The following is a 22,745-nucleotide window of genomic DNA, read 5'->3' on the forward strand; positions in this document are numbered from 1 at the left end:
TTAATTTGGCTTTAGTTTATTTATTGGTAAGGTTTTTCTTCAGACAATAACAAATGGTATCTGATTTGAAATAGAAGCCAAAGTGTATACATTAATCAAAAAGCATTATTGTTTTTTATGCCCCCGAAGGAGGGCATATAGTGATCGCACTGTCTGTCCGTCTGTCTGTCTGTCCGTCTGTTCGTCACACTTTGCGTTAAGGTTTCGAAAAAATGCTCATAACTTCTATGTCCCTTGAGATATAACCTTCATATTTGATGTGCATGAGTATATGAACAAGACCTTTCCATACGCACAAACATTTTACCCCTGTGACCTTGACCTTGAACTTAGGGCCCGTGTTTAGATTTCCAAATCTGCGTTAAGGTTTCGAAAAATGCTCATAACTTCTATGTCCCTTGAGATAAAACCTTCATATTTGGTATGCATGTGAATATGGACAAGGCCTTTCCATACACCTAGAATTTTTTACCTGTGTGACCTTGACCTTGAACTTAGGGTCCGCGTTTAGGTTTCAAAATCTGTGTTTAGGTTTCGAAAAATGGTCATAACTTCTATGTCCCTTGAGATATAACCTTCATATTTGGTATGCATTTGTATTTGGACAAGGCCTTTCAATAGGCATACAAATTTTTACTCCTGTGACCTTGACCTTTAGCTTAGGGTCCGCGTTTAGGTTTCGAAGTCTGCGTTAAGGTTTCGAAAAATGCTCATAACTTCCATGTCCCTTGAGATATAACCTTCATATTTGGTATTCATGTGTATATGGACAAGACCTTTCCATACGCATACAAATTTGGACCCCTGTGACCTTGACCTTGAACTTAGGGTCCGCGTTAAGGTTTCAAAATCTGCGTTTAGGTTTAGAAAAATGCTCATAACTTCTATCAAAGCGTTTATAGGGAGCATATGTCATCCTATGGTGACAGCTCTTGTTTTTTAGCTTATTTTTTATGCCCCCTTTCAAAGAAAAGGGGGCATATAGTGATTGGACTGTCCGTCTGTGTGTCTGTCTGTCCGTCTTTCCATTACACTTTGCGTTTAGGTTTCGAAAAATGCTCATAACTTTTATGTCCCTTGAGATATAACCTTCATATTTGGTATGCATGTGTATATGGACAAGGCCTTTCCATACGCACAAATTGTTTTACCCCTGTGACCTTGAACTTGAACTTAGGGTCCACGTTTAGGTTTCGAAATCTGCGTTTAGGTTTCGAAAAATTCTATAACTTCTATCAAAGCATTTATAGGGGGCTTATGTTATCCTATGGTGCTCATAACTTCTATGTCCCTTGAGATATAACCTTCATATTTGGTATGCATGTGTATATGGACAAGGCCTTTCCATACGAACACAAATTTTGACCCCTGTGACCTTGACCTTGAACTTAGGGTCTGTGTTATGTTTCGAAATCTGCGTTTAGGTTTTGAAAAATACTATAACTTCTATCAAAGCATTTATAGGGGGCATATGTCATCCTATGGTGACAGCTCTTGTTTTTTATTCTACTGAAATTTTCTTAAAAGATGAACATTAAAGGCTTATTGGAACTTTCTAGAGCAGTAAAAACTGGTTGAGCTTGCTGTATATTGCAATGGTTAGAATTTGATTTGCTCTATTCAATACCAGCTTTACACTTTTGGTTTTTATTCTAGTAAGTTAAGTCTTTACAACTCAGAAAGGTATGTGAATTCTCTTTTACAAATGAAATTACAAATGTAAATCAAAGACCTTTCTTACTAGATTCAAGTCTTAAAGGATTCAGTACCAACCCTGAGATACTGATAATAAGCAAAGAGCATAAAACCTGAACAGACTGTGAGTTATTTGCAGGTTGTTCTGATTTTATTCTGTTTGCATACAGCCATTTTCACTTTGCTTCTGAGTGTGAAAGAGTTGAGGATTTGTTTTCACTGACATTTCAGGACTGCTTATTGACTGGTTCCGAGTCCTGCAACATCGTCTGCACTGAACCACGTAGGATATCAGCAACCAGTCTGGCTGTGAGGGTCAGTCAAGAAATGGGGGAAAGGAAATTAGGTAGGATTCATCTACGTACTGTTATTTGTTTTACAGCTGTTAATTGTTATCCCCCGCCATAGGTGGAGGGATATTGTTTTGGCATTGTCTGTCCGTCTTTCCATCTGTCCGTCCGGAGCCATATCTTGGAAGTGCTTGGGCGGATTCCATTGAAACTTGGTATGAGTATATATATGGATAAGAGGATGATGCATGCCAAATGTCATTGTACACCATTTGTTAATAAAGGAGTTATAGCCCTTTGTATCTTGAAAAAATGCTTTTTTGAGTGTCAAATATAACACTTTAGTGTCCAGAAGCATATTGGCGGGGGATAAAAATTCAACGAATTTGCTTGTTTGTTCAAGTTTTACAGCCGTTAATTTTTTTAAGGGTGCTAAATTAATGTTGTTAACTGACGTATATATACAAATGTATCTCGACTGTTGCATTTTTGATATATTTTGTTAAATTAAAAAATGCATGAAGTGTCTTTGTTTGCAATACAAAGTGTGTTTTTTTCATCTTGAACATTGTTTTTCTTGTAATTTTAAACAGCAGAACACACCATTATTGTAAAAGCTAGCAGTTATATACTTATTGCTGGTAATACTGCATGCCATGGACAATTAAATCTGTGTATTTATATGTACAGTCAATCTTGTATTAAGAGACCACTCAAGGAAGTAATCAAAAGTGGTCTCTTAATAAAATGGTCTTTAAATAAAAAAGTCCATTCTAGAAGAATGCTTACCCTCAATTTTAATCTATATGAAGAATAATCTCTTTTTTTCCACAATGATTTTAACTTTTATAAAAAAATGAATATAAACACAATACGTAAACAATATTTTACTTATAATGTGTTTTATTTTTTCACTTATTATAAATTATCATTTATTATAAATGAATTGTGTGTACATATTTATTTGCAAAAACAACAAAGAATTTGGCTAAAAATGTGCTGAGAAACGAAGCTAACCAGCCAGTGGAAGCCTTGAAACGTCTCAATTCCTTAGTCGGACGCAAATCTAAGGGCCTGAGCACTAATGAGAGGGCCTGGCACAGGCATTCTCCTCGTTGTTGCATCCTTAAACCACGTTAACACAAGATCATTAATGTCCTCGTTCCTCGTGCACCTCGCGCGTTTTTTTCACCTGACACATTATTTTCCACGTCTTCAAGCACCTTGGCTTTACGCTTAAGAATGTTCTGAATTTGAGTTTTACCGACTCCAAACTTATCTGCGATTTTACGTGCACTTTTACTCTTTGACAATTCCAAAACCCGAATTTTCTCGTTCAACGTTAACACTTTTCGTTTTGACATTTTAATTTCTGCATGTATGCTTAAGGAAATCTGACTCGATTATGATACATAATGAGCTGAAAAATTAAAACACGTCAATTGAAAACAAACAAACAGACCTGATTGGAAAATTTATTAAGTAAATAACAATGTGATTGGCTAATCAATATCTACTAATTAGCATAATTACAAATTGGTAATGTACGAATTTCGACAGATGTTGACGATTAATAGTTTATTTTCCGCACTTCTCAGGAAATGTTTGTCACGTACAGTGCATTGTTTCTGCGCCTGTTATCTATACTCGAGAAAAATCGGCGTTGTCTCTTAACGTTCCACATAGTAAACTATTTTAGACTGTGCGTAAAAGGTTCCTCTATTATTCAACTCAATAAATTGATACGAAGTCTACAACAATACCGGTCAGAACCGGTCAAAGAGACAAAGCATAATCATAATGGTTGCTGTGAAAACAAAGCAGAGGTGTAACAGTACATCTTATTGGCTTAGATAAACAATTAACACAGATTTGTCCCTGAAAGATCAATAGATTAACCACTTTTACCTCCTAGTGGTCGCTTAATTCAAGATTTGGACATCAAAATACACAAAAATCAGCGGTCGCTGGTCGCGTAAGACAAAAGTCGCTTAATACAATATCATTATAAAGCGAAAAAGCTCCGTGGGATTTCAAAATGGTCGCATAAGACAAAGGTCGCTTAATACAAGTGGTCGCATCCAAATATATCCAGTGACTGTATATATTTGTGTAAGACGTCGTATCACTATAGATGAATGAAAAACAAGGTTGTTAAGATTTGTGCAAAACAATGACATCTTTTAAAAACCTGTTTCTGAAAAAGTAGTATATTCATAAATATTTTAATTTAAATCTGCATGTGTTGCCCCCAGTTGAGAGAGAAAAGAAGATCACATGGGAGTATCTAAATCAGAATGCAGGGTTGATTTGAAAATGAAAGAAATTGTTATTATTAATTAACTTCACGACATGTTTTGATGTTTACAAACATACATATAATCAATGAAGTAATATACAGTACATTTGTATACAACTTTGATATTAATAAGAACTATTGCCACACAGTTAGCCTATTCTCAAAATCTTACTTTTTGCAAAACAAACTTTCAAGGCAAATGTAAATATGACACTGCCCTTTTATTACTCTAATCAACCCTTGTCCACATTGAAAACTAGCAACATGTCTAACACTTGGATCGAATGTACAGGCTGCATGACGTTCTGTTAACATGCATGTGTTATATCTTCCTTGAAAAGGCATGAAAAGTTGCTGTCGTACAGGGATCATAGTATAATCTTTACAATTCCTTCATCAACATAATGCAACTGGAAACATTCTTCTGCAGTTCTTTTGTTCTATCACAAACTCATAGTATCCCATATTTTTATTGTAGTTAAACATTTAAGGAAAACAAAACGGATGGGCAGCCTACATTTACATGTATGCTGTAACTTAACAGAATTGGTATTGACAGTATTGCATCGCAAAAGTTATGCACTTAATTTTTGTTTATGCCCCCGAAGGAGGGCATATAGTGATCAGACTGTCCGTCCGTCTGTCTGTCACACTTTGCGTTTAGGTTTTGAAAAATACTCATAACTTCTATGTCGCTTCAGATAGCAATTTCATATTTGACATGCATGTGTATATGGACAAGGCCTTTCCATACGCACACAAATTTTGACCCCATGTGACCTTGACCTTGAACTTAGGGTCCACGTTTAGGTTTCAAAATCTGGGTTTAGGTTTCAAAAAAAGCTCATAACTTCTATCAAGCGTTTATAGGGGGCATAAGTCATCATATGGTGACAGCTCTTGTTTTTTAATTATCTGTAACTTGAAATTGTCTTGAACCTTGTTGTACAGATGAAAATGATACAGCTGCGCAATGAAAGCCCTTGAAAAGGTGTAGTGTGATTATCCTAAAGCCAAACATGACTGTATTTTAAATAATTTAGAGATGAAGCCAGAACTAAACTTGAGTATTTTAGACCATAAAAAGGTGGATTACTATATAAAGTCATTGTTGTATTTATGGTGAACGAATATGTTCATTGATGTGTATGTGATAATGGATACAATTTTTAATGAATAATATCCTATTGTTCAGACATTCAAAAAAGTATTTTAAGTCCACACAGGGCTTACTCAGGCTCAAAATTTTCTGTAGCCAAATGTACCCTTTTATGTATTAATTCTTATTATTTTGGATATTTTATGCGTGATAATGTAGAAAACCTTGTTGCCAAATGGAATTTTTTGTAGCCAAATTTCCTTATTTGTAGCCATTGGCTAAATTTGGTGAATGGCAGTAAGCCCTGCCACAGAACATCACGGCCTGTGGACTTTGTAAACTTGCAGGACTGTACTGGGATTCATAGGACCAAAACATCAAGTCACGAACTAAAATGTATTGACGTAATGATAATTGGAAAAATAAAATGGAAAATGAAAATAAACAACACAACTCCGACCAATAAGAAGGAATAATAACAAATTACAAAACGCTTAAACAGGATTGTAAAGAAAACATATTTAAACCATAAAATAGTTAAAAACAATGTAGTTTCTTCATTCAAAATTCCAGAAATGTATACTGGTATGCAAATTGCGATTACAACAAATGTTTTTAGAAACTGATACTTAAGTAGGACAGTGACTGATGAATTTCGATCAATATTTACACAAAATGCACATTAATATTGGTTGCAAATTAATGAAGTACATTAAAACAACACATGTACAATATAAACAACATAATGCAACCAACAATTTTTATTTTTTTTATCAGACTTTATAAACATTCAATTACAAATATTTCTGGGTTGAGAAATTATATGATAACTCAGAATTAAAACACAAATGTAAAAGAGCTGGCAACACAGATATATAAATCAATTAAAAGGCACGTTTACAAGGTAAATTTGAATGGAAGCTAAGTTCAAATCTGGGTCAAGTGGGGCCAAACAAAGTGACGTGATCAAATATTTGTAAATCAATAATACCACTCTAGACGCTACATTTAGGACTCGATCTTGATTGAACTTTGTCAAAATTTGTATCATTAGGATCTCAAGGCCATGTAATAATTTCGGTCATGTGGCTTCAAAAATTTCATTCACCAGGTCAATCTTTGACAAATGGTGTATCTTGAGCTGAGGTAAGCACTGGACAATCTATAGACTTCAATCTCTCTGAGTATTAATAACAAAAAAGGAGAACATTTTTCAATGAGTTTGTAGTTTGTACATACGTTTGTATACAATAAAAGCTTGATAGCATTGTTCATGAGTAACATATGTATTTGTCTTACATCTCACTTAAACTTTGTAAATTTAAAAATGAACATAAGAATTGTTAACAATTAAAATCCATTTATAATTGCAACATCAATGCAAAGTATTAATATATACGACAAGCTTAAAGAGAAGTCTGTGGGATCAAATCATTTCACCACCACAGGTAGGCACTCTAGTTGCAAAATCTCATCGTCAACGAGTTTCAGACACCTCTGGAATGCTTCATAAGCTTGCCTCTCGATTTCCGCACAGTCCATCTGTAAAATGTCTGATATCTCCTCGTATTGAACAAGTATTGCCTTGGACACGTGACGTAGCTCATTCTGCAGAATTTCTACGCTAGAGACGCCATTTTCGTGGATGAAGGTCATCAGTTCTCTGAACAAGTCTTCCCCAAAATCCATGATCTTCTCCTTTTCATAGATAACAAATTCAGTAAGAACTTCCGTTTGCTGACTGACACTTTCATAGGTATCCAATCCAGTTCTGTGGATGTATTCTTTAACATCCTTAGAAAATGCCTCTAAGAAATGCCTGTGCTCACTTACCATTAGGTCGTCGTACTGTTTAACAGTAATGAATTGGTCGAAAACAATGTCTTCTATGAAGCCAAAATGTTCCATTAAAAAGCTGGCAGTTTCTGCCTTTACAGCCAGTATGTATGCCTTGATAAGGTTAAGTTGTTCTGTTATCGCATCGGTGGCGTTTTTAAACTCGGACAAGCAGGTTTGGATGAACTCGTAGGATTTTCGTCCTTTCAAGTCAATAGTTGTCAACATCTTCAGTTTTATCACTGAGGTCCTTTAAGTGATTGTTTCTTTCCTCACTATGCTCAGTGGTCAGTTCATCTTGTCAGAATTCAACATTTGTGAACAAATTGTGTGCGTAGATTTTGTAGCATTTATTGGGCCACATTGTAAATAATTGTATAATAGTAAATGCCAATATTTGTAAAATCCAGTAAAATTGCATGGAAATTCTGCTGACTTTTTCACTATTATTCATTGTTTCCCTGTCATCTGTGTTTTTAAGAACTGGATAATAGGCCCACCTGTTTTAAGTGTAGGCAACAGTTATTTTTTCCAGATATAGCAGCATATTTCTTCAGAGCCCATGGATGGAAAATTTAAAGATTCTATATCACAATTATTAATCCAAATTGCCTTAGAAATATGGTGGAGAAGATCTATAGTTATGGCCTATGGAAGAATAGACAGAGCTTCAAATTGTCTGCAGTCTTATTTCAAAACAGAGAACTGTTTACAGGCCATCCAAAGTAATCATTATTCAAATAAAAATAAATTATGTTTTCCCTCCTTAGGATTTATTTCATGTAGTTGATGTGATGGGTAGTCCACAATGTATTGCAGTCCAATGCATATGTGACTTTTTTAGAAAACCACATATCTTCTTTTGAAAGTTACTCCCAATGCATAATATCTATCTATAGTTTGCTTTGTTAGTCCATCATTTTCATTTTACAGTGAACACACACCTGCAAAATAATCTGATTATATGCTCATATAAGAGGCACTCAATTGTAATGACAGGATTATATTGACACCTCTAATACTGTGATATGTTCAAAGAGGAAATGACACCAGCCCTATTAAGAAGATAATTGTTCACACATTTTTCAAGGATTAATACTTGGGTAAATTGTGTCAAAATTGGTATTGAATTGAACTGACAACCTGCAAATTTTACTGTTAAATAATGATTAGTGCTGATTGTAAAATCAAACTATTTGATATGTAATGAAAATGAAATATGTCTTAAGTATAATTTTGTTCTTGTAAAGTCTTTTTTTATCAATTTGTGGGAAATGTTATTAATGTGTTGATTATTTATACCATAAAGAAAATATATGGGCTGTGCTCTGTAGAAAGTTTTTTATAACCCTTAGATACATATTTTCACGCATGTGTAGTCCCTTAGAAAGTTAAATTGAATTTTAGACCTTTCTTACTAAATTCAAGATTGAAAGGCTTCATTTCCAACCCTTAGATACTGTTGAGCAGCAAACAGCATAAAACCTGAACAGACTGCGAGTTACTTGCAGGCTGTTCTGTTTTTATGCTTTTTGCACATAGTCATTTTCACAATGCTTTTTATTGGGGAAAGGGTTAATGGATGTGCGTAAAGTGTCATCCCAGATTAGCCTGTGAAGTCGGCACAGGCTAATCAGGGATGACACTTCCCGCTTTTATGATATTTTCTTTTTAAAGAAAGTCTCTTCTTAGCCTAAGATCCAGTTTAGGCGGAAAGTGTTGTCCCTGATTAGCCTGTGCGGACACCGCAGGCTAATCTGGAACAACACTTTACGCACATGCATTAAACCCCCCTTTTCACAGAGCACGGCTTAAATATATTGTAGTTTCAATATGCATTTCTTATTGTTATTTCTAGTGAGATGCCATTAGCAAGATAGTTTACTTTAATTATTTGTTTTATTTGTCCATGCAAGGCTAACTGTAAAACTGTTTCCTTTCCCGTGCAGAGATTTAATAATAAACATTCAAAAACACTAATTGATCTTGTTTTGCAGATTAATAGACATGAATATTGTTGACAAAGTCTTAAAAACTCATTTATTCAACCGAAAGATAAAGTATGCAATTCATAAACTATAACTATACATTATCTATGAAAAAAAATCAGTAACGGCCATTTTCATGCTAAAAAAATAGGGCATATAGGTGTCTGTCCATGTACATTTGTGTGTGGGTTGGTTGGTGGGCCTGTCTGTGAGTCTGTCTGGAAATCATGTCCGCTCAGCCTCTGTAAAATTAAGACTGTGGGGATTATTTAAATGTCACTTTGGATGATTATTTTACATTACCAGAAGATTTGTAAGAAGAACTCACATGCTCCTTGGTCATAGGTCAAGGTCATACAAATGTGTTTCTGCTCTGTAACTTTAGCTTGCTTGAAGGATTGTATAATAAATTGAGTTTGTTATTGTGCATGACCAGATGGCATGTCACATACATCTCACATGCTCCTTGGTCAAGGTCAAGGTCACAATTGAAGGTCAAATGTCACACATTTTTGTTTCAGCTATGAAACTTTTATATGCCTTTTAATTTTACTTTGAAGTATTTTTCCCATTTCCAAACACTGTTGCTACCAAATTCCTGGTTGAAAGGTCTAGGTCAATACTCAAGGTCAAAGGTAATCAAATTGATGTTCCACTCTTATCCTAATCACCCTGAAGGATTTAAATATAATTTTGGATAATTATTCCCCATGACCAGACAATATGCAACTTAATGCTCATTTGTTAAAGGTTAAGGTGTCATGCACTTCAAAGTCAAAGTTTGTGCATTCTTATTTTTTTAATATTTGAATTTCTCTGAGGTCAGGACCATCAATCCCTAATACCTGATAATTCTTCACATATAATTTGCTTCCCTCCGTAGTGAAAGGTCAATGTCGCAAAACAGTCATTTTATGATTTCCATTGTCTAGGAGGAATGTAATATTATTATGTTTTTACTCCTTTGATGACAATAGGATGTTTCATGTACAATTCTCATGCTCCTAGCTGAACGGTCAAGGTCACAATTCATGGTCAGAAGTCATGAATTTTTATTTTATTTTGTTAAGTTGTAAAGATTTTAAAGACAGTCTGTGTTTAGTAAACTTTCATGTACAGAGTGGTTATTGTTGCTAACAAATCAATTTAACTACAATTTCATGTTTTTATTTGTTTATGTTCAGAAAATATCACCATTCTTGTTAAAAAACATATCAGTAATATTTATTGAAAATACAATTCTTTTATGCCCCAAGCCTTGTACTTGTCCAACCATTGTTACTTATGTCCGTTCGTACATCTGTGTGTAGATATTTCACAAAGTTTGTGCTTTCAATTTGTGTTTAACTACTGTGTGGATCTCTCTCAAACTTTCACAGTGAAGGACACTCATTTGTACACAATAGTAAAAAAGAATTTTTGTCTGCACTGCATTTTGGCAGAATTATGGATCTTTTCTTGTTTTGAATTATCATTGAATATGCAGGCAGTCCCAAATTTTACAATATTAAATAGTCTCCTAATTATTGCATTTCTCCCAAATTCAGAAATTTTGTTAGTATTGGAGTTTTTGGCAAGGTTTCTTACAAGTTTCCTGGTCAACTGTCAGATCTTTTTTATCACACGCTTTTTAATTTGGAGAAAATAACCTACTTGAACATCATAAAACAGGAAAGTTGTTAAGATTGTGTAGTGTCACTTGACGTTGCAACGTCTAAGAAAAATAACATCATGCAATTGATTCATAAAACCAAAAGTTTCCAAAGTAAAGGTTGAAAAAGCTATATTACACATGTTTAAGATATAAATATTCATTATGGTTATATAAAATAGAAAACAACATGTAGCATGTGATAAAGAATTGTATTAACCCATTTATGCCTAGCGTCTAGAAAAAAGGCCTTGGCAAACAGCGTAGACCCAGATGAGACGCCGCATTATGCGGCGTCTCATCTGGGGATGCGCTGTTTGCTTAAAGGAATTTCTGTAAGAAATATTCTAAATATAGAAATAAATATAGTAGACATCCTTAATTTTGGAAATAAACTGATCCAATTTAGAAGGATGGGATAGTCCACTTGGCATAAATGGGTTAAACTTATTGATAATCAAGTCAGTCTGTTCCCAGCAGCTAGATTATTCCATCTACATGTAATCCAGGTGGGGTAGACTCACTGTGCGGCTATCAGATTAGGTTTGAGACCCGCTGCGGCCCTGATACGAGACTCACCTACTGCACAACAGGAGTCCTGCTGAGGAAGCTACAGTTGGATCCTGCCCTTAGTAACGTCTCACACATCATTGTTGATGAGGTATATAGTTCAGTTGATACCTTTTGAATAAAACTTGATTTTAATGAAAGCACATTACTTATTGAGGCACTCTCTAGGAGGTGGCACGATTTACCCAAATACACCCAAATAAATCCCCAAATACACCCAGATACACCCCCAAATACACCCCCAAATACACCCCCAAATACACCCAAATATGCTCAAAATTCTAAAAGCGTATTTGGGTGTATTTGGGGTGTATTTGGGTAAATCATGCTGCCCCTCTCTAGGTTATTTCCTGAGTGTGTTTGGTGGAGATCTTTAGGGGCAAGCTTTGAGAGAGGATTGATTCTTGGGCCCAGTATCAAGAATATTATCCTTTTTTTTTCTCAACTCCGAAGATGAGCTTTGAGTATCCACTCAGTATTGGGAATCTCTGTCAGCTCACTAACAATCTCAAATCTCAGCTATAAGAATATGCACATATTCCTCCTGAAACTCAGGGTTGTGCAGGACTCAAAGCTAAAAAAGCTTTTTTATGAACATCAAATGGAGCATTTAAAAAATCAAGCAAAACATCAAAGTAAAGTAGGCTGTCTAAACCTTGTTATTCTTATACCTACTTGGGTAATAATTGGAATCAATTTTCAGGTACATGAGAGGAGTGTTCAGTCTGATTTCCTGCTGATCATATTACGGCAACTTCTGACCAAGAGGTCAGATCTCAAGGTCATCTTGATGAGTGCGACCTTGGATGCAGAGAAGTTCTCCTCCTACTTCAAGCACTGCCCAGTCATCAACATTCCTGGTAGAACATTTCCTGTGAAGGTAACATTTGTGTATTCTTCTAATTTATTTGTGTTCTCATTTCCCTAGTTTGAAATCCTTCTGTCTGTCAGTCATTTCATCACACTTTCTTTTTGCGGGCTATAAATCTGCAACAGCGGTTTTTCAGCACTGTCTGCGCCTCCGGAAAGCGGAGGCTTTTCCAAAGCAAACGGACCTGATCCCAAACCGAAATTATAAAAAAAATCCCAATTTCCCCCCCCAAAAAATTATTGTTTTTTTTTTTTGAGAAAGAAGTGTCTTATCACTAATGATTATTAGATTATTAATGTTCCAACTCGTCCAGCTGATGTGTATCATATCAACAAGCACTGCTGTGGTTGAGCAAGGATTCAGCACCATGAACCTGCTGTGCTCCCCATTACACAGCACATTCACACAAACCAAACTTATACTCATCTGATGCTTACCTGCATTGAACGTCTAGACCTGAATGACAAAACATTGGAGGAGCTGTGTGATGCTTTCAAAAACAGAAAGCAGAGAGAAATTATGCTGTAACTTGTGTGACTAACCAGTGTAAGTTTTGGTCAAAAATATCTGCTATAAGTTTTTGACTGTACAGTTCTTATCTCAGAGTGTAACTGTAACCGAAAAACAAAATTGCAGTACTTGAATAAACGTTGAACATGCCCAATATTGCATGTGTTTATATAAAGAAGACAAAATAACAAATAAAAACAAATTTATTTGTTAAACCACTGACTTATTTAAGCATGATAAATCCACAATGTTTTCCCAAATTGAGCCATTTCATCGAAGCAAAAATTCCCAAAAAGGACTATTTTGTCGATTAAACATTCCCAATTTGGTCAGACTCCTTTTCCCAAAATAGGCAGAAAACCCCCTGTGCAACTAGTGGGTTGCATTAAATGATTTCATGTTGGAAATTTCATTAACAAGAGAAGGTGTTTATACTTCTTGAATGAGTTTTGTTACAGTTACAGGACTTTAAAAATTGCGTAAGTATTCAATGAAACTTTGTTGGACGGTTCATTGCACAGTGGATGTTTCATAGTACCAAGAGGCTCTGCTTCAATGATTTGTCTGAGAGTTGTGAGGTTTTCCAAAGATATAAAATTAGAATATAATACATTTATTTTGGTGAGAACAATTTCTTTGCAACAAATTGCCCGATTTTTGTGAGGCTTTATAGGATATAGTAAAGGAACTTTATTTTTGTATCGTGTCTTTTCTCAGCACTTACTGGACATGTAAAATGTTAATTACTAGGATGAAAGAACCATACATGTAGACCATTAACTATCCAGCTCTTTGATTCGTTTTATATTTGTGCACTATAGTTAAATGTTATGTCACTTTTATAGAACCTACTTTCTTGTCACATTTATATTGCATAAAATAGAGCATTATTAAACATCAATCAGTTTATAGTTATCCTTATTGTTTTTCATGCAGGTCTACCACGTGGAAGATGTTCTAGAACAGACAGGCTATGTGCTGGAGGAAGACTCTCCATTTTCTCTACGACAGTCGGAACTTGTCTCGGTAAAAGTCTAGGATATTGTCGATCTGGTTAACAAATGCATGGTTATCACAGTTGTATCAATATAAAGGATGAGTCTTCAGGCTGTAGGGTATCTGTTAGTAAAACCTTGCTTTATCCTAAATGTCTTTATTATACTATTGATTTAACCTTTTACCACTTACATACGTATTTTGATGCTTTTGTAGTCCCTTAGAAAGTTAAATTTAATTAAGACATTTCTTACTAGATTCAAGTTTTAAAAGCTTTATTTCCAATTCTTAGATACTGAGGAGCTGCAAACAGCATAAAACCTGAACAGACTGCGAGTTACTCACAGGCTGTTCTGGTTTTATGCTGTTTGCACATAATCATTTCACTTTGCCTCTGAGTGGGAAAAGGTTAAGAAATTATGTATAAATATTTGAGCCACGCTCTTGGAAAAAGAGACTGAATGCATAAAGTAATGTCCCAGACTAGCTTGTGCAGTCTGCACAAGTTCATCAGTGAGGATACTTCTGCCTAGTGTGGATTTTTGTTTTCAAAACACTTCATTTAAATGAAAAATTTAATAAAAGCTTTAAGTGTCATCTCTGATAAGCCTGTGCAGACTAATATGTGACGATCTTAGTCCACTGGCATGAAACCGGTTTTCACAGATAGTTTCATATAGAACATGAAAGTGACTGAATTGAGTGAGTTAGTCTATCAGAATTTTTGCTTGTTGTAATTATAAAGTGAAGGGGGTTTATAATGCAGTGATTCTGTCGATTCAGGTCTCTTGGTTACATAGTTTTTATATCATGTGTATTATCATTTAATAAATGTATAGTTCCATTTCGGCTGTAAACGAAGTAAACTTGCCAATTTGTATGCCCTTCTTGGAAGAAGAAGGGGTATATTGTTTTGCTGTCCGTCTGTCTGTCTGTCGGTAGACCAGTTAATTTCCGATCCATAACTCATCAATGAATAGACCGATTTGCTTGATACTTCACATGTGCATTGGCCTTGGACAGTAGATGACCCGTATTGAAAATGGGGTCACTTGGTCAAAGGTCAAGGTAGCTATCGCACTAAGTGTGAAAATCGTTTTTGAACAATAAATCGTCAACGAATTGACCGATTGGCTTGATACTTAACTTGTGCATTGGCCTTGGACAGTATCGAATTGGGGTCACTAGGTCAAAGGTCAAGGTCACTGTTACACATTGAGAGTAAAATCGTTTCTGATCAATAACTTGTCAACTGATTCACTGATTGGCTTGATACTTCCCATGTGCATTGGCTAGGTCAAAGGTCAAGGTCACTGGTACACACTAAGTGTGAAATTGTTTCTGACCAATAACTCGTTAACTGATTCACCAATTGGCTTGATACTTCCCATGCGCATTGGCCTTGGATAGTAGATGACCCCTATTGAAATTGGGGTCAAAGGTCATGGTCACTGTCACAATAAGTGGGAAAATCGTTTCTGATCAATAACTCATCAACATATTGACCAATTGGCAATAACTCATCAACATATTGACCGATTGGCTTGATACTTCACATGCGTATTGGCCTTGGACAGTAGATGACCCCTATTGAAATTCGGGTCACTAGTTCAAAAGCCCTGTTGTTTTGTTTTGAAGGGGGGGGGGGGAATATGTCTCTGACCGGGAAACTCTTGTTTATATTATTTCCATAAAAACATGATTCCCAGACTATTGCTCATGAATGGGTTTACATAATTAGATTGGTTTATTTCTGTAGGTGTAATATAAAGTCATATTTAATCTTGCATAAACACCATGACGGCTACAAACCTTTTAGTCTTTTAAGAATAATTTGTCCAAATGCACTGTAGAACTCGTGTAAAACAAAGAAATAATTCTTTCTCTATGTTCCTATTCTTGAAATGGATGCCTTATTTTTAGAACAAGGCTATACTGTGAGGCATATTTGTGGATTTCAGATTGCAGTGCACAAACTGATTACGGTAGTTTAAAAAGAAACCAAAAGTGTATACATGAATTTAATAACCAAGTGTCACAAAATGACCACTCCTTTCCAAACATTTTCTTGTTGTTCTTTATACAGGAGGAGAGCGCCAGTCTAAGTGTGACAGGGAAAGGTGGTGACCAGTCTAAACTGGACGTCCACTGGACGAAGGAGGACATTGCTCAACTAGATACATCCGGACTGTCAGTGGAGAAGTACAGCTTGAAGACCCGCAACACGATCTCTAGAATGAATCTGAAAAAGATTAATGTGGATCTTATTGTTGTATGTTTGTAAGAATTACCATAATTGCCTTACGTTTTCGGACACTTTAAATTTTCGTGTTTCCTCTTTTTAGCCAGACTTATTACTTTTTTGTTACTCTTAAGTTCTTATTTTCCACTATAATTAATCAATATACACTCTATATTGTTTACAGTTTCAATTTCTTCCAAATTCTATCAATTAGTGATAATCCTTTGACACCACACATACAGGTCTGTTTTTACAACCAGATGATGGTCATAAAATCTGACAGAAGAATGCACCAAGTCTGTGGACTGTTACAATTGCTTTAGGAGTCTTTAACTGGTGTTAATAAATATTTGATATTGTATTATTGACTCACATAATATACAGTGTTATAAACATATTTGTAAAATCATTTTAGCCTCGTTCCCGGAAAAACTGGACTAAATGATTGTGCTTTCAGTGTCATCCCAGATTAGCCTGTGCATTGAGCACAGGCTATTCAGGGAAACTCTTTCCGCTTTTATTGAATTTTTTGTTTAAAGGAAGTCTCTTCTAAAATAGAATCCTGTTTTGGCGGTTAGTGTTGTCCCTTTCTGCCTGTGCAGACTACACAGGCTTATCTGTCACTACACTTTACACACATTTATTAAGCACCATTTTCCCAGAACGAGGCTCATTTATTTTCTTGCCTGGTTACAGGATCTACTGGTGCACATAGATACGTCCCCATCGTATGCGGGTCAAGATGGCGCTGTACTGGTCTTCCTTCCGGGCCTGGCGGACATCACGGAGCTGTACGAGATACTCACAACAGACCGCAGATTCACAGATAAAAACAGGTAGGAGGATAACTGGTCCTTGCAATGGTCGGTATGCTTTATGCTCATTTAGGGGTCCTGTTGAAAGCAGCCTTGTTGATGGCCCTTGCAATGGTTGGTATGCTTGAGTTTTCTTTAGGGGTCCAGGGTTCAGTTCAAGGTCCCTTGCAAACAAGGTCAAATGTTGGAATGAAATCTGAATACATTGTGATTCCTCTAGGAAGCCTTTATCATTAACAATAGCATTCTGATACATATACATGTACATACAAGTGAGATATTTACTGGAATAAAACAGAAATGCATGGTGTTAAAATCTTTTCAGGTACAGGGTAATTGCGCTTCATTCAGTGCTGTCCAGTGCCGACCAGGCGCAAGCCTTTAGCGTGCCGCCACAGGGTGTACGCAAGGTTGTCTTGGCAACCAACATTGCAGAGACTGGAATCACCATCCCTGATGTTGTGTTTGTGATAGATACTGGCAAAGTGAAGGAGAACAGGTATTTATGAGACGCCCTCTGAGAAAAGGGGGTTTAATACATGTGCAATAAGTGTCTTCCCAGATTTGCCTGTGCAATTATTTTTGGTTTAAAAGAAGAAACTTCTTGACGAAAATCCAGTTTAGGCGGAAAGTGTCGTACCTGATTAGCCTGTGTAGTCTGCACAGGGAAAGTGTCGTACCTGATTAGCCTGTGTAGTCTGCACAGGGAAAGTGTCGTACCTGATTAGCCTGTGTAGTCTGCACAGGGAAAGTGTCGTACCTGATTAGCCTGTGTAGTCTGCACAGGGAAAGTGTCGTACCTGATTAGCCTGTGTAGTCTGCACAGGCTAATCTTTGACAACACTTTATGCACATGCATTAAGCCCAGGGGCCCGTCTTATCAAACATCGTTTGACATTCTCACCTTACGATGCAATTTTCGAAGCGCCATATATACGTAACAGTCACATTTATAATTACTTGTGTTGAACATTTCCATTCATTTCCAAAGAAGGTGTCAAACATCCATTATATTTGAAACATACAGATCATAAGCACTTATATTTTAAAATTACAAAAATGCAATCGTAAGTTAACACTGTCGCACGATCTTTGATAAGACGGACCCCAGTTTTTCCAGAACTAGGCTCATATTCAACAATGTAAACATTAAAATCTCATCTGGCACCCAAGAATCTCCTTACGTAAAATTATTCAGTTTGGGTTATTTCTTTTGAGCAAACAAAATCATAACATTTTAATTTTTTCCATGGACAGCTCAATTTATTTTAGTTTGGAAACACAATTTCTTGATGCACATACATTTTACGAGAGCATTCAATACTGAAACAACACTGATCTTAACCCTTTCCTTCTCAGAAGCAAAGTCAAAATGGCTACATGTAACCAGCATAAAACCAGAACTGCCAGCGAGTAACTGGTAGCTTGTTGAGGTTTTATGCTGTTTGCTGCTCATCAGTATCAAAGGGTTTTGAATAAAGCATTTAAAACTTGAATCTATAACAAAGGTCTTAAATATAATTTGATTTTCAAAGGGATTACAAACATGTCAGAGTTTGTTTGTATCTGAGTGGTTAAGGGTTGAATTGTTGTTTGTATTCCTGCAGGTATATAGAGACAAGTCAGATGAGCACGCTGGAGGAGGTGCTCATCTCCCGCGCCAACGCCAAGCAACGTCAGGGGCGCGCCGGCAGGGTCCGAGAAGGAATCTGCTTCCGGATGTTCACCAAACGCATGTATGGCCATTGTTGGTTGAGTTCAAATACATCACTTGGTTTCCACTGGTGCAAAGTGAACAAGATATCAAGATGTCATTAAGTTAATCTTCTGTTAAATACAGAATATAGGGTTAAGACTGTATTATGAAATAAAAAAATTGTACTAATTTTGGTATAAATTTCATTTAAGTGTGGCTGCTACATTATAATTTCATCAAATATGTGGATGCATTTTAAAATGATGTTATTAAACTGAAGTCATGAATAATTGTGCTTAGGAACCTGATTGATCACTATTATCATTACGTCCCCTTTGAAGATTTTTGAATATATTGTTTCGTACCTGTCCGTCAGTTAAGTCGGACAGTTGGTCAGTCTGTAGAACTTTTGTTTTTTTGTAGTTTATAGAGAACTCTTTGATCTACAACCATAACAATTGTTATGATGGTTACTGGGGAGGAAACAAAAACGATATTTGACAGCAACAGGTCAAATGTCATTTCTGCACAAAACCTTGAGAATGATTTGACTTACGATCATGCTTACTTGTAAGGTTAGGAAGAAGCCTATTGATGTTACGGTCATCAGTTCAAGGTCACAGGGACTATATTATGAAATCGGTTTTAGCATGTTAGCTAGAGAACCAGTACCTATGATTATCTAAAGTGGTATAGATGGACTTGTCACAGTCACTTACTTTGGAGGACTTATTGATTTTAAGGTTGAAAGGACAAAGATCAAGTTCAAAGGGCTTTTAACAAAAAAGATCTTTTTCTATTTGCACTAATATATGACTGTGCTGCAAGTAGGGGGCATTAATCTTTAGCAAACAACTTTTAATCTTACCTTGTTTACTGTGATATATCTCTGACAAACAGCATAAGTGTACATATGTTTTACATCTCATTCTTAAAATAAATTATACCTTTCTGAATTGCTTAACACACTGATCTTGAAAGCTAATTGTTAAAATTTTAGCATGGTTTATTCAAATGTGTGTGAATGTTTATATCATATTGCCTGAGTTTACAGTGTTCATTAAATCTAGTTCATGTACCATAGGTATGATGACATGAAGGCCTACACTATACCAGAGCTGTTACGGGTTCCCTTGGAAGAACTCTGTCTGCATATCATGGTAAGCACTGGTTTTGTTTCAGCTGCCCTGAATCATTTATCAGCTTTACCTTTGGGCTATGCCCCATACCTTTAATACCGTTATTGCTCTGTCTTTGTGTCTGTTTGTCCTGTAGCAGATCATTTCTGATATACATGAACACCAAGATCCTGTTATCCCCCACCAAGCGGAGGAATATAGAATTGGCTTTGTCCGTCTGTCAATCTGTCATTCTGTCCATCCATCTGTCACAAAACTTTGCATAGCTATATCTCAGAAACTTTATAAGATATCACTATGAAACTTCCTGGATGTATAGATATTGATGAGCCATGCACATGAACCATAACCCTACACTTTTTTAAATATGAGTGATGGCCCTTTCTTTTTTGTATGATGTAACTTTTCAGGGCTATATCTCAGATACCACACACGACTTCAACATGAAACTTCATGGGTGTATTGATATCATTGAGAAGAAGTGTCATGCAGGAGAACCATAAGTTTATAACCCTTCACTTTCTTAAATAAGAGTTATTTCCCTTTTTTGTATTTGTGAAACTTTTCAGGGCTATATCTCAGATACCCTACAAGATTTCAATAAGAAACTGGGTGGGTGTATATATATCAATGAAAGAATTACAATGCATAAAAATAATTTCCCTACACTTAAATATTTTTTAAGGATTATACAATAAATCAAGGGATTTGCACTCATCCATAAACACACTTTATTTGGTGGGGGGATATCAATTAAACGAATTTGCTTGTGATTATACTCTTTATACCCTTTACGAAGTAAAGAGGGGTATGCTGGAATCACCCGTTCTGTCTGTGTGTCCATAGACACAAACTTGTCCACAGCAGCCCTTCTTGAATGTACAATATTTAAACTTTAAGGCATTTTTTGTTACGAAAAGGAGTTGTGTATGAGCCTTTTAAATTGTCCTAGGTAAAACCCCCCACAAAAGATGTACCCTTTGTTTGACTTACAATTGCATCATTGTTGTTGTATGCTTTGTTAGCAGAACTATACATTTTTTTATCTACAACATCCAGGTATGTTTGATTGTGTATTGTATATTTGCTGTCTTCTCAGTTTCATCAAATCATCACCTAGGGGTCATAACTGGCCAGAACTTTTGCTCATTGAATAAAATTATGACCCTTTAATTGATATAAAATTAAGGCAGTTTTATTTATTCTTAAAAATATTTCCGTTTTATTGATTTTTATTGTGGTCCATTATGATTAATTTAAAATTATGGGCACATTTGATGATTAAAAAAAGATGCAAACAGATTTTCAAATGTAGCTAGATGATTGTAAAATCTGGCCATTTGATTTTTAAAATGTGGCCTGTTTCAGAAATGCAACTATGGCAAGCCGGAGGTGTTCCTATCAGGTGCCTTGGACCCTCCCCAGGGTCAGGTGGTTGCTAGGGCGATGAGTTTGCTGCACGCGATAGGGGCCTGCAAAGAGGGGGAGCGATTAACACCCTTGGGGCACCATCTGTCTGCCCTGCCTGTGTATGTGAGGATTGGAAAGATGCTGTTGTATGCTGCCATACTGGACTGTTTGGAACCTGTGGTATGCTTTGTAGTTTGATTGTTTGCTACTGATTTTTGTGTTTTTCAAGAAACATAATTTGTCATTTAACCCTCACACCTTAATACAACAATAAAAATAACATACATGTAATAAAATGGTGCAGTCTGCAGACACACGAAACTCACTCTTGTTTTATCTCACAAGGGATGAAAGCCATGTGAATGACAGACAAGTACCCATTTCTCAGTTTGGAGTAGTCATGACGCACTATTTTTCTATCTCAATGGCGGTGATAGCTGCATGTATAACGGACAAGTCTCCATTTGTGTTACCCATGGATACACATGACTCACTATTGTTCCATCTTGCAGGCAGTGATAGCTACATGTATAACAGACAAGTCTCCATTTTTGTTACCCATGGATACACATGACTCACTCTTGTTCCATCTTTCAGGCAGTGATAGCTACATGTATAACAGACAAGTCTCCATTTGTGTTACCCATGGATATACATGACTCACTCTTGTTCCATCTTGCAGGCAGTGATAGCTACAGGTGTGACAGACAAGTCTCCATTTGTGTTGCCCATGGAGACACATGTCTCACTATTGTTCTATCTTGCAGGCAGTGATAGCTACATGTATAACAGACAAGTCTCCATTTGTGTTACCCATGGATATACATGACTCACTATTGTTCTATCTTTCAGGCAGTAATAGCTACATGTATGACAGACAAGTCTCAATTTGTGTTACCCATGGATAGACATGACTCACTCTTGTTCTATCTCGCAGGCGTTGATTGCTGCATGTATGACAGACAAGTTCCCGTTTGTGGTACCCATAGGTACAAATGACTCACTATTAATCTATCTTGATGGCGGTGATATCTGCTTGTATGACCGAAAAGTCCCCGTTCATGGTACCTTTGGATACACATGACTCACTCTTGTTCTATCTTGCAGGCAGTGATAGCTACATGTATGACAGATAAGTCTCCACTTGTGTTACCCATGGATAGCCATGGCTCACTCTTGTAATATCCCTCAAGTGGTGATAGCTGTGTGTTTGACAGACAAGTCCCCGTTCATGGTACCCATGGACACACATGACTCACTCTTGTTCTATCTCGCAGGCGGTGATAGCTGCGTGTATGACAGACAAGTCCCCGTTCGTGGTACCCATGGGCAAGCAAGATGCTGTCAGCGTGGTGAAGCAGTCTCTTGCTGTGGCTGCCTCAGATCATCTAACACTCTACAAAGTCTTCTGTGGGTGAGTAAAGATTGGGAAAACTGGGCTTGTTTCATGTGCAAAAAGTGTTGTCTCAGATTGGCTTGTGCAGTTCTTCGACGAGGCTTATCTGGTTTTTTTTCCGGCTAAATTGGATTTTCGCTAAAAAGAAACAAAAAAAATTATAAAAGTGGAAAGTGTCCTCCCTGATAAACCTGTGCCGACTGCACAGGCTTATCTAGCAGGGTTCGCACAGACCTTGAAAA

General features: G+C 36.3%; 1 protein-coding gene across 1 annotated transcript in view; it reads left to right on the forward strand.

Moving 5' to 3' along the window:
* The window catches only part of LOC127852414 (ATP-dependent RNA helicase dhx29-like), a 62,583-nt gene that overhangs the window by 33,838 nt on the left and 6,000 nt on the right, over positions 1 to 22,745 (forward strand). The window contains exons 14-24 of the mRNA XM_052386369.1: positions 1,927 to 2,041; positions 11,368 to 11,519; positions 12,132 to 12,308; positions 13,746 to 13,835; positions 15,892 to 16,077; positions 16,744 to 16,883; positions 17,188 to 17,361; positions 18,470 to 18,598; positions 19,643 to 19,718; positions 21,066 to 21,287; positions 22,385 to 22,521. Coding sequence (XP_052242329.1) covers positions 1,927 to 2,041; positions 11,368 to 11,519; positions 12,132 to 12,308; positions 13,746 to 13,835; positions 15,892 to 16,077; positions 16,744 to 16,883; positions 17,188 to 17,361; positions 18,470 to 18,598; positions 19,643 to 19,718; positions 21,066 to 21,287; positions 22,385 to 22,521 — 1,598 coding nt within the window. The remainder of the gene's footprint in view (positions 1 to 1,926; positions 2,042 to 11,367; positions 11,520 to 12,131; positions 12,309 to 13,745; positions 13,836 to 15,891; positions 16,078 to 16,743; positions 16,884 to 17,187; positions 17,362 to 18,469; positions 18,599 to 19,642; positions 19,719 to 21,065; positions 21,288 to 22,384; positions 22,522 to 22,745) is intronic.

This window comes from Dreissena polymorpha, chromosome 12 (assembly GCF_020536995.1).
Source record: "Dreissena polymorpha isolate Duluth1 chromosome 12, UMN_Dpol_1.0, whole genome shotgun sequence".
Classification (NCBI taxonomy): Eukaryota; Metazoa; Mollusca; class Bivalvia; order Myida; family Dreissenidae; genus Dreissena; species Dreissena polymorpha.